The 12,880-nt window shown below is 38.9% G+C and overlaps 1 protein-coding gene across 1 annotated transcript in view; it reads left to right on the plus strand.

Annotated features, from left to right (window-relative positions):
* LOC139739963 (E3 ubiquitin-protein ligase arih1-like) overlaps window positions 1–10,931 on the plus strand; it is a 34,656-nt gene extending 23,725 nt beyond the window's left edge. Inside the window, exons 6-12 of the mRNA XM_071650560.1 lie at window positions 1,766–1,939; window positions 5,262–5,304; window positions 6,131–6,280; window positions 7,103–7,155; window positions 8,703–8,760; window positions 10,183–10,266; window positions 10,668–10,931. Of these exons, the coding sequence (XP_071506661.1) occupies window positions 1,766–1,939; window positions 5,262–5,304; window positions 6,131–6,280; window positions 7,103–7,155; window positions 8,703–8,760; window positions 10,183–10,266; window positions 10,668–10,931 (826 nt within the window). The remainder of the gene's footprint in view (window positions 1–1,765; window positions 1,940–5,261; window positions 5,305–6,130; window positions 6,281–7,102; window positions 7,156–8,702; window positions 8,761–10,182; window positions 10,267–10,667) is intronic.
* The last annotated feature ends 1,949 nt before the right edge of the window (window positions 10,932–12,880 follow it).

The raw sequence follows: 12,880 nt of genomic DNA on the forward strand, positions 1-12,880 counted from the left end.
TTGGTACTCAGAGCAATCAAAGAATTTTCAAGCTTTGATGCAGGCCTCATGGTGTGTATACTGTGTCCAATCAATTTAAAGCCTTGATATGATAAAGTGAAAGGTACAATGATAGACTCATGCTACTAGGTGTGTAGTGACATTGTATAAGAGCTACAAAGTAAAACTAAATGTTGAACTTTAGCTATAGAATTTGTGAAAGGCAGGTCAACAAGAATCTTAATACATTTGTGTATCACACAACTTTCATCGGTCAGAAGTAGCTAGTAGTCCATCAGCCAGTACAAAAGTTCCAAATTCCAACTTGAACTCAAGTGATGCCAACAAATTCAATTTCTTCTAGTTTTGTCTGAATAAATGCACATAAGTCTGCCTCCTGGGCAGATACGAAACATGTTCAACCAGCATCTGCTAGTATGCTATTATTGCACTGTGTTTGTCCTATCGTGACATTGTCAGTCACCTGCCAACATATCGGTATCATTACCATAAAACATATTGTCATTTACAATGTACATTCTGTGAGGTATTAGCATTCTTGCTGGGTAGTGTATTTTCTGAAAGGTTGATAACTTCATGTTGTTTTTACAGCAATTTGTGTTTGTGCCAAAATTTTGGATATGATATTAAATAATGTCCTGCTGTACGGATATTGAACTAAGTGTATTTTGTGAAAGGTTATTAACTTATGTTGTTTTTACAGCAATTTGTGTGTGTGTGCCAAAATTTTGGATACTAACATAATAATGTTCTGCTGTATGGATATTAAGCTTAGATAGGAAAGAATGGCGGGGGGGGGGGGGGGGGGGGGGGGGGAGAAACAGTCCCTGAACACTGGTGACAAACTGGCATAGGTTGCTACTTAAAACCAGGATTGCTTGATTTGAAAGTAGCATTGATGAAATAAGTTCCAGATAGGGAACAGAGTCATTTTTCTAAGGTACAATAATAAAGATGCTACACTGTATTAACTGTTTTACACAAGAAGTTGTTACACTGTACATACTTATGTATAAGTGAATTTGTGAAAAATTAATGTTGTCATGACATTTTGGCATAATACATATAATTTGAATAGCAACTGAACCACAGGCAAGAATATGGTTCATCAAAATCGAGGTGAACTTTGATGACATTTAGATTCCTTTGATGATGTTGGGATGACTTCTTTTGGGGGGAGGGGGGGGGAGGGCAGTTTTATGTGATGTGCAAGTTCAGTTGAAATGATATACTGGTACAGACTACGGTCCGCACAATTCAGGCTATGAGTTTTTAAACTTTTTTTTTTGGTGACAGTAGTTTTGCGTAGCAAATTTTTTGTGAGAGTTTTCTGATGTCCTTAAACTTTACAAAGAAATGATTGCTGTAGATAAAAAAAAAAGAATGTTTTGTGAATCAATATTTCAAGGATCTCTTTTTTAACATAATGTAATACACCATGTCCGTGTTCATGGCTAATTGTGGGAAGCTCATTTGATATGAATATGATCAGTTTAGAAAATTGAGTTTGTATGATTCAGATGAAATAATGCACCTGTCACGCAACATGACACGGCAAGATGAATCAAGGGGAGTGAGAGAAGCCCTCAATAGACACGTTTGACATTAGCACTCTGTCAAATCAGGGCAGATAACACAGAGGCTCACGGGAAGTCATGCCAGAAGAGCGTTGCCTTGAATTTACAGTATGTTTTCAAGGAAATACCTCCAAAACTCATCCTTTCCGATATCTCTGTGTCCCTCCTGTTGCTCCCGCGCATTGCAGGAAGCTGGTGAAAGAGGCCAAAGTGAAGCTGAAATACCAGCATCTGATCACCAACAGCTTTGTGGAATGCAATCGACTCATGCGGTGGTGCCCCGCCCCGGATTGCCCCAACGCATTCAAGGCCAACCATGTAGAACCTCGTCCCGTTACCTGCATCTGTTCAAATACATGCTGGTAAGTACCATTTCAAACTGTAGGTTTGTAATTCATTGATTGTCAAAATCATCATCTGTTTTATGCAAAATACATCATAAACCATTCTTGGCACCTGTAATACCTTCTTTACTACAAATTGTCTTCTTTACATTTCTGCCACATTTGGTTTATTGTGTACTGGGCAATTGTATTAGAAGGTGAGGAAAGAGAAGAGAAATTATGCATGCTGGACTGTGTTTGCAGATATTTGATGTAGGAAGTTTTTATCCCGTAAAAGCATATCATGATGATATTTGTTTCTTTTTTAAAGATGAAATGGGAAGCTATTCAGTTTTATTGTAGTGAAATGAAAATGTATATGATATTGTAATGGGATCCAATGTATTGAAAGCATAACAGTTTGCTGCTAGTGCCATTTAGGATTTGAGATCTCATAAAGGGTTCTTCCTTTAAAAGTTTGTTTTCATCCTTTCGAGTTGTATATTGGCACTGTACTTCTTCTCTACTTTTTAGTTTTTGTCTTCTTCTTTTTTTGCAAAAAAAAAAAATGTTTTTCCTGGAAATATCTGTATACCCGGATCTTATGAAATTACCACACATTTCTGGCTGTTGTTTCTTTCTTACCGAGACCACTGATCTCTATACAGTCGTAAAAGTCTCTTCTTTCCCTCAATTGGATGGATCTACCGCTTGGTGCAGACCGTGCCTAGCGAGCTAGAAGCAAGGAGCTTCAAGCTCCTTGCTAGAAGAGGTCAATCAATGGCAGTCTTTTATGGATGTTGCGTGATCACTCTGATGGCTGCACCACAAATTGTGACCGTGCATCACAAAACCAACAAAAAGTTGCACCCTTTGATTTTATATGAGGACTCAAAAAAGGTGAAATGGGTCAACCGAGTCAATCTTGAGTTTTCCATATTTTCTGAAAGCTATCCTTCTACGTTATTCTTTAGTTGGGATCATAACATGAATGGGAAAGTGTGTATTCAGCAGTTTTTCTACAATCCTTTTTTGGGGGAGAGTAGAATGATCAGGTATGTCTTAGAGGCCCAGTCTTGAAATCCTTTGCACACTCTTCACTTTCAAGTCTAATAACTTTTGAAAGGATGATGCTACTGCTTTGAAAGTTGGCATTAATCATTGACAGAATGTGTTAATAGAACATGCTTGAATACAGCTTAATCTGACAATCCCTTTTTTGTTGTTGCTCCAGTGGTTTACATCCTGTGCTTTGTCCCTTTCATCGCACAGCTAGCATGGCTTGGTAAAAAATAACCCATTGAGGAGGGACTGATAGTGCTACAACATGCATTTTCCATAGACCCCTGCCCGAGTATACCCGGGACTCGTCCTCAACAGGTTAAGCGCTTGAATAGACCCTGTACTTCAGAACCTCTTTCCTCAGTTCACACTTTTCCAGAGTGTGTGCTTTCTTTTCAGTATTTAGATAGGTTAGGGGAGTCCATTTGAATCGAGTTAAACATCATTTTAAAGCCTATAGTCTGCTCTTTCAGAATCTGCCCTTAACTAAAAATCCATGTGTGGCGACTTTTTATTGGTTTTGTGATGCAGGGTCACAAATGGTCTGTTGGATGGACTGTGCAGAATTGATTGGTTTTATTGTACCACATGTCCTATCAATGTGAGATAGGGTATATTCTCTTCAAGAACCATTGTGGACTTAAGTATGGTGCAAAAGGAACAGAAAACAAAATGTCATTCAGAGATTTATTTTCGCAAAAGGATAAACAGGACGATGTATTTATTATGGACATCACAGTGTGATCACTCTGCCTGTAGTCTTATATGCTCACCTGTGTATACAGTATACTTTGCTGGACTTTTTGAAGTAAGGAGTAGTGCACAATGTTTTCAACCGGATACACTGGCATTGAATGCTATGCTGTGTTCTCTAAATGGAACTATACTGTAGTTTTGTTTGGAAAGTATACCTTGTGATCTACAACTCAATGAAATCCTAGTATCTCTGGGTTTGTCAGTCTTGCCAGTGAGTTCAGTTTTGCCACAAAGTTTGCGTTGATATTGATGTGGTTTCTCACACTCATCAGTGTGGCCTGTTCTTTTGCTTTGCTGTGGCATTGTGCCAAGTTGTGAATCCATCACATTGTTCACCCTCAAATTTCCAGTGCAGGGAATAATTTTCCAACTCAAATTTTATTAGCAACTTCAGCTGATGAACAATATTTCAAATGGTATCCTGTACACTTCTATGAAAGAAAACTGCTACACAAAAGTTAGTTTGTGTAGCATTGGTGTAAAAATGCATGGCAAATCATGATGCAATACCAGGAAAATTATTCCCTGCAGTATAAATGGACTTTTGTTGAGAGAGTGCTAATTGTTGGACTTTGTGTACTTGAAACGAAATGTGTCACTAAAGCTCATATTGCTTTTGATAAATAGGGGAAAGTTGCAGAAACAGAATGATACAAGTTTCACTGAAATTGAATCTTATGCAAATGAGAAAGGGGTGTTATTCTAAGGTAAGGCATGTTTCTAGAACAGTGATGTTGGTCATAGTCACATGCATATTTTATGAGATGATAATGGTTTCCTGGCTTCACAAATTGTCCTTTGATTGGCACAGTGATCTTCACAGAATTTCCTGTTTTGTAGTTAAATAACAGGGAGTAAAATACCTCATAGTCCTATGCATCATTTTTTTTAAGGCATAGAAAAATAACTTAGCACCGATGACTTTTATGGGAGGAGCTGAAGTGCTAGATTTTTTAAGTAGAAATTAGAATTGTCATAATGTTTTTGTGTGCAAACCATTTTGAGTGTCATTTCACAATGTCATCATCACATTATATAATTTACATTACATATATTGTAACATAATAGACAAATTGGGAGCTTTGAAATTCCAAGACTATCTTGGTTTATATGTTTTTGGTAGTGATTTTTTTTCTGTTTTGTTTGTACTTTCAGTTGTTATATAAAAATGGACTCAAACATGGAGTGGTAGACCTACATCAAGCTGTAGCATGGAGTTTAGGCTGTAGTGCTTTGAAAACCAAATTGAAGTATTTCCTCAAGAGCAATCTACATTGTATGAAGATATTTGTCTCACAAATCTCAGCTCCCCACTCAAAAGTAAATCTTTGTGCTAACAAACCTCAAACAACAGGTAACCAGAGTGTCATCTTTGAAATCATGGAAGTTTCAGTTGCTCTATGACATTACAAATTGATTCTTTCACACTCATAGCTTTACCAAACATAGCATTGCTATGACCTTCTTGTGTATGTTTGATGAATGACTAAAAGATATTAGTTTTGTGTTTTTGTTTTTATTCTATTTTTGCTTCCTCAAACAGCTTTGTCTGTGGCGAGAACTGGCATGATCCAGTGAAATGCATGGTGAGTCTCTTTGATCTTTCTTCTCTGGACTTTGTGAGCTGGTTATTATTATTATTATTATTTATTCGGCCTTCAAAACAAGCATCATATTACACTTCTCGAAATCAAAACGTACACTGGAGTGGTAAGGGTGCACCAGGTTGGGCAGCCTGAGTCTGGAATGAGCCATCTAAATGACTTGGGGCCCTCAGGCCATCCTCCCCAACCCACCTGGTGCACCCAAAACAGTCTGTCTACAATATATAAAAAAAAAGGCTGGTCGCATAAAGTATGTGAAATGCAATGGTGTTTGTTTCTTGGATTATCTGTTCTGTTTTGGTAAAGGATTATGGAAGCATTACTATTAACTTTGTCATAATCCTTCCAGAGTGTACTACCCCCATGTCCAGGTATTCAGCCATTTTATACATGTCTTTATTCACAAAGATGCAGGTGATATTTAGCTTGCTGACTTCTGTAGTGTTTGTGTGATACTTTACTTTGAAGTATGCTCCTACAAGTTGTACTTTGATAAACTGTGTCAGTTTGTACATGTGCGGGGGGGGGGGGGGGGGGGGGGGGGGGGGAAGCTGCTGAAAACTGCCTGTAATGACCACTAATTGTTAGTCAGTAGAATTACATTGAGTCAAAAGAGGCCTATTAAAGCTCAGGCACATCATACATGTACTACAGAATAATTAAGTTTGATAAGGACCAAAATGCGTCAAAACTGCAGACTACTTCAGACTACAACCCAATTATAACAATACATAGAATACCGTCTTCGTATCTCATCAATGATTAGAAGTCTAATATAAAGCGGCATGGGTTCTTATTTTCTACACAGTGGCTCAAGAAGTGGATCAAGAAATGTGACGACGACAGTGAAACATCAAACTGGATAGCTGCCAACACGAAGGAATGTCCCAAGTGTCACGTGACCATCGAGAAAGATGGCGGGTGCAATCATATGGTCTGCCGCAACCAGAACTGCAAGGTAGGACAGTCCCACCCCTTCTTCAGCCACTTGGCAGGAGCTTGACCACTAGGCTGGTGTCCGTAGTGTTCTTACACACAGACAATGGCTGACCTTCAGTATTATCACCAAGAAAAGAAAAACAGGAACAGTGTCTTGTCAGACAGAATGATATTTCTGCTGCTGGCACGCATATTATCATTTTTCGACTGTGCTAGCCGAATGATATGTCTTTAAAGGACTCCCCTTTCTTTGCACTGTCTACAGTTAAGTGTGAGTTTGTTTGCCTTTCCAATGATTGGTATTATCAGGTCATGGTAGCCTCTGCCATGGTTTTGGCAGTGTCAGTATTATCCTTGGATGCTATGAATGTTTGGATTGAGGAAGTCAGCAAACAACAGGATATTGAAGGAAAAGCATGACCACTCTTGTCAATATATTATTTCCCCTACTGCTTGCAGCATAAGTCATAGCACAACTCTTCTTAGGTAAAGCTTGTGGTGTATGCCATGTCATTTTGTGATTTATTAGTTGTTTGTAGTTTTGATTTCATCTTGATTCCCATGTTCACGAGGATTCTGTGTCTCTACTCGCCTATAGATTCCATTCTGTTTTCTCTGCTTTTAGGGGCTTACTTTTGTAGTCTGAAATATGTGTAGAATGCTGCATATAGTCTGTGCACAGTATGATGCTCTGTAAATGCTGAGTGTCAGGATGCCTTTATTGCTACATGGTAGAATAATGTTTTCTATGATGTGGTACAAAATTGTATGTTAAATACAGTATAAAAAAGTCTGGAGTTGAACATCCCTACATAATTAACATTTTTCTCACTTGTTTCAGGCTGACTTCTGCTGGGTGTGCTTAGGTCCGTGGGAGCCCCATGGGTCTTCATGGTGAGTCATGTTACCATGCTAGACTGAGAAAACAATTGTTCAAGTTGTATTGTTCGTTACAGAAGTTTACAAGACAGGTCAGGAATGTGGCCATTAGCCAGTGTGTATTCAGGTCACATAATGTGCCATTTGCGTTACTTTTCAAAATGTGCACTTACTGCAGGTATTATGCAAATATGCGAGGCAGCCATGAATACCATGTACATTGGAGGGCTTGATTCAATCACAACATGTTACATTGCATAAAATGTCGTGTTCAATTTTCTCATGTGTAATCTCACTGCAATTGGTTGACATCGACCCCATTTACAGTGCAGGGCTGGGCTGAGCCCGGTGGGCGGTACTCGGCCCCACAATTCTGTCCATTTACAGTGGAGGGCTCGGCCCAGGCTTTCAATTCAAACCTTTCAATATTTTGTCGTAGTGGCACTCTGCTTGTAAACAAACGATTATTATTGGGAATGTGCCAGTCACAATTTGGTACCGCATTTGGCCCAGTTTGCGTTTACAGTGAGAAAAGGCCAGGCCGAGACTACCTCCAGAGCTTGGCCAAATGCACAGCAGTTTTTGGTACCGCATTTGGCCTTTTGAGCGTTTACAGTAAAAGGAAGGCCGGGCTGAGCCCAGCCTTGTCACTCGCTGTTAACGGGGTCATAGACCACAATGTTACAGTAGTGTTAAAGTGGACATGTTCGTGCATTTCAGTCAATTAAAAACTAGCCCGAAAATAAAAGCACACAAATGATTTTGCTGGACCTACGTTCCAGAAGTTAATGTCTGGATTCTGCGGAATTAAAAGCACACAAAATTCATCTTACGTGGCCAAGCATGAAGAATTACTCATGCGAAAGTATCAACTTTTAGAGTACTTGATTTTGGTGCATTAGATGTACAGCAAAATTTGATTGATTGACATCTATTACATTTCAAAGCTGAGAGAAATTCTAGTACAGTAGACCTGTCTTATACATCAAATAACCCACAGCTTTATGTTCGTGGTGTCAAGGCGACTCAGTGCACTATTAGATTGTGTACATTGACGCAAGGCACAGTTTGCAGACTGATTTTTTGCACCAGCCTGTTACCTGTTGTAAATAGCTCTACACATGCGCAGTGTAACCCCAACACACTCACAATGAAACATAATTTGCATGACAATGCACCACCACCATCACATGAAGGTCATGAGGTACAGCAGAATATGAATAAATGCAAGCAATTCAAAAAAAAAAAAAAAAAAGATCATTTACCAGAGCTGCTACTGCTGCTCCTATTTATGCCGCAAATAGGAAACTGGCTTCTGACACAAAAACAAAGACATACTTGGATACATACAGACATACAGCCCATGTAGGTGGTAGGTATGTCTGTCTCCTTGCAAGTAGAATTTTGTTTGTTTGTTCGTCTGTCTGTTTTACCTTGAGCTCTCCTTTAGTAAATAAAACAGAAAATTATAATTGTGGTGATAATCCTTCTCTACTGCGTATTTGTTTGTATTGATCTGTGCATGCTTTTACTTGATTGCTCACTTTACTTGCATTCTACAGGTATAACTGCAATAGGTATGATGAGGATGATGCAAGGAAAGCAAGAAACAACCAAGCGGTAAGCTGCAAATATTTTTGGAGAATGAACAAAAATTGCTGCAAATTCCAGATTTTATGCATGAAGAGAATAACCTCATCCTTTTTTTAAAGATGTGTGATAATTTTTTTTTCTTTTGTGTTTTTGTTTTTGTTTCTCTTCATCTTGAGGATAGATTCTACAGAGATTATTTGTAATTGTCTACATTATATGTGTGTGTGTGGAGGGGGGGGGGGGGAATGGGTAGTTTTTTTTATTTTTTTTTTTTTCAGGAATAAGACTGGCTAGGATTTAGGCAGCTCATAATTGATTTCTTTGAATTGACCAGCGGTGTAACATTACTTGAAAATGCATGTAGTCCATGTAGTTTTCATGATATGGAAAAGGATTTGTGTAATTCAAATACTGAGGGGTACATTTAGTTGTACATTATCAACTCTTCTTCCTCGAGTAAGATGTTAAAATCAGTGTTATACAAAGTTTATATTTGCACTTGCATCATAGAGTCTACAGCTTCTACTTCTTTTCCTCTTTTTGTTGTCGAGCCCTCCGGAGATGCGGGGAGACGAAAGGGATTGCCTGTGGCGTCTGTCCGTCCGTCGTCCGTCTGTCCGTGACGCTACAAAAACTTGAATAACTCTCTACTGAGGACTTCAATTTCAATCAAACTTGGAAGGAAGAGTGGTTATACAAAGTTAGAGATTTTACCAAACATGAAGGTCACCTCAAGATCAAAGGTCACAAGCAGGGTCAATGAACCTTAGGGCCCAATGTTAAGTTTTTTCGGCGCGTTTCGATTATGGCTCATAACTTTTAATGTATATATATCAGTTTGTGACCAAACTTGGATGGTAGATGTCCCTTGGAGAGTTGAAGGTCACCACAAGGTCAAAGGTCACAGACAGGGGTCAACAAACTTTCAGGGCCCAATGTTAAGTTTTTACGTTGCATTTCGATTATGGCTCATAACTTTTGATCCCTATGTCCGTTTATGAACAAACTTGGATGGTAGATGTCCCTTGTGGAGTTGAAGATCATCACAAGGTCAAAGGTCACAGACAGGGGTCAACGAACTTTTAGGGCCCAATGTTGGGTTTTTACGGCGCATTTCGATTATGACTCATAACTTTTGATCCATATGTTTGTTTGTGATGAAACTTGGCTGGTAAATGTCCCTTGGGGAGTTTAAGGTCACCACAAGGTCAAAGGTCATAGGCAGGGTCAATTAACTTCCGGGAGTTAGAAAAACATTAATTTTTTTACGCGAATGGGCAAGACACAATTTGGCACTTGCCTTGTTTTTGGCAGAGGGGGCAACCTTTATGTATCTTTGTGTGCATACATTCTATGCATACATAGTACGGTGTTGTGCGACTGCTAGCCGGTATATGATATCAAACATTTGTCTGATAGTGTGTTCCCATGTCTCCACTCTATCCACAGAGATCGAGACAGGCTCTGGAAAGGTACCTGTTCTACTGCAACCGCTACATGAACCACATGCAGAGTTTACGCTTTGAAAACAAGGTGAGTCTCTCTGGCCATACCATCTTGGCTAGCCAGTGTTCTCATTTGAGACAAATGTAACCGCCCAGCTCAAAACCCACAAAAAGTCGCAGATAAGGATTCTCTGTAATGGACCAAAATTTGGGTTGACCAACTCAAATTTTAAAGTTTGTCCTACCTGAGAGAGTAATCTTTTCTCTACCTACTGTCAAGAGACAAAGAGAACTAAATGTGCAGGAAAACATGTGGCTTATAGTTTTTTTGTGTTTGTTTGTTTTGGGTTTTTTTTCGGGTGGGGTTGGATGTGTTGTTGCTGAGATTTGTGAGTTATGCTAACATGTGGACACCACCCTCACTCTGACATCCTGGCAACTCATCACTTAAATTCATTCTCATGATTTTCAATTGCCCCACACACATAGCTGTACGCCCAGATCAAGCGCAAGATGGAGGAGATGCAGCAGCACAACATGTCGTGGATCGAGGTGCAGTTCCTAAAGAAGGCCGTTGACGTGCTCTGCCAGTGCCGCAGCACCCTCATGTACACCTACGTCTTTGCCTTCTACCTGAAGAAGAACAACCAGTCCCTCATCTTCGAGGTAGGCGTGGCAGCTTCTCAGAGGCTCCGTAGGAGCACTGATGCTCAATACTGGTGTCAGTGCCCAATCTTTTATTTCAGAAGTTAATAGTTTCATTATTACCTTCCTGCTGATGGTATTTTTATCCCTCTCTCCAGAATGATGCTCAATGCTGCTTTGTCCTTTGTTGTGAAAATGCTGATTGTTCTGTAAATGGGAGAAAGCAATACTGAATATATTAAGAACAAAGAATATGATATGTATGGTGAAAAGGAGAACAGTTTTTTAGACACAGCATTTTCGTCTTTAAGAAAAGAAACATGGCCACAAACAAGGCATATCACAGATTTTAGAAACTGTTAAAATCTTCTCTTGTTCAGTTTTTCTGTTGTGCCTTAATGCATTATCTTGGTTTCTGGCATATTATTATTGAATCATGGATTGAGTTTTCTGTTAAGATTTCTTTTCTTTTCTTTTTTTTTTGGGGGGGGGAGGGGGGAGGGGGAGGGGAGATGAAGATATCTTCAGTGTTCACTTTTTGTTGATGTCTGACATGCCATAAAAACCCCAAGCCATGATTAATGACAAGCTTCAGGGCAAATTTCATCTGCAGTTGTCTATCGTTTAAAAACTGTGTATGAGATTACATGTCTCAATTTCATCCCATCTACAGGAGAATCAGAAGGACTTGGAAAATGCCACCGAGACCCTCTCCGAGTACCTGGAACGAGACATCACCTCAGACGCCCTAGCTGAGATCAAACAGAAGGTGCAGGATAAGTCAAGGTGTGTTGAAGTCTGTGTGTGCTTCTATGTAGATTTTCTGTGAGCAAGCATTGTTTCCCTGAACTTCAGACTCACTGTATTACCAAGACGTCAGGGTAACCTGTCAGGATTTTGCAGTGCTCTATAAAATGTTTCTAAGCACTTTGATTTTGAAAGGGAAATTCTACTTCTTTTCAAGAAGTCGACTGACATAAAAAGAATCAAATGTATTAAGAACTTAAAGCGGTAGTGGACTGTCGTCGAAACAAAAGTTCTACGGAATGGTACAATTTCATTTGTCGTCTTCACCAAAGAGCAATATCAGTGACAATCACATTTACATCTTAGATGGAGAGCTGATGCCATGACCTTACAACTCTCCCAAAAAGTTATATATGAAAAAGATGTACACCTACATTATATCCCTTCTTTTTTTTCTCTTTTTTTTTCAAATTGCCTATTATTGCTACATCAATTCTGATGCTGTAATTCTTTCCAAAAACATCTTTTTAAAAAAAGGAAATATAGTGAGGACTAGTATTCAATGCAGGGCAATGAAGAAATTGTATGTGACCATCCAGCTCAAAACTTACAAAAAGTTGGATATTAGGATTCTCTATAAAGGACCAAAATAGTCAATTGTGTTGTTTGTGTTGATCGACTCAAATTTGTAAAGTTTGTCTTACCCTGAAGAATGATCTCTTCTCTACCTATTGTCAAAATTTGGCAGCTTAAAACAAGACCACAGTTGAGATATTAATAGGTTTTCTGGACCATACTTTTTCAGACATGTGCTGCTTTCACTGTGATTTTCAGCAATACTTCTGCAGAGAACACCCGAGTGACCCTAATCTTGAAATCCTCTTTTCTCCCATTTCTGTGAAACCACATCTTTTCTCCCATTTCTGTGAAACCACGCCTCTCGCTTTCTTATTTTAATTACTTTTTAAATGGGTTGGGATTGCCCAAATTTAAAATAAAAAATTGAACAAGTTATTTGTCATTTTAAAGCTTAAAGGGTGTGTACAGTTCTGGTCGAGGTGAAGATTTAGCTTTTAACGTTTTGTGAGATATTCAGAAACCATTCTATGAGATGTCAAAGAGCATGCGATTCTAAGGGGTATCAAAAGTTTATTCGATGAAAATCGGTTTTGAAATGGCTGAGATATCCAAAAACAAGGTGAAACAAAGAGTTACTAATAAAGTTGGGGCATGTCGCCTTTTATTATTAGCACTTTTTTGGATATCTCAGCCATTTGAAAACCAATTTTCATCAAATAAACGTTGAATCC

The sequence above is a fragment of the Diadema antillarum genome, unplaced genomic scaffold (assembly GCF_040938485.1).
Source record: "Diadema antillarum isolate AM-2024a unplaced genomic scaffold, OU_Dant_1.0 seq00000822_RagTag, whole genome shotgun sequence".
NCBI lineage: Eukaryota > Metazoa > Echinodermata > Echinoidea > Diadematoida > Diadematidae > Diadema > Diadema antillarum.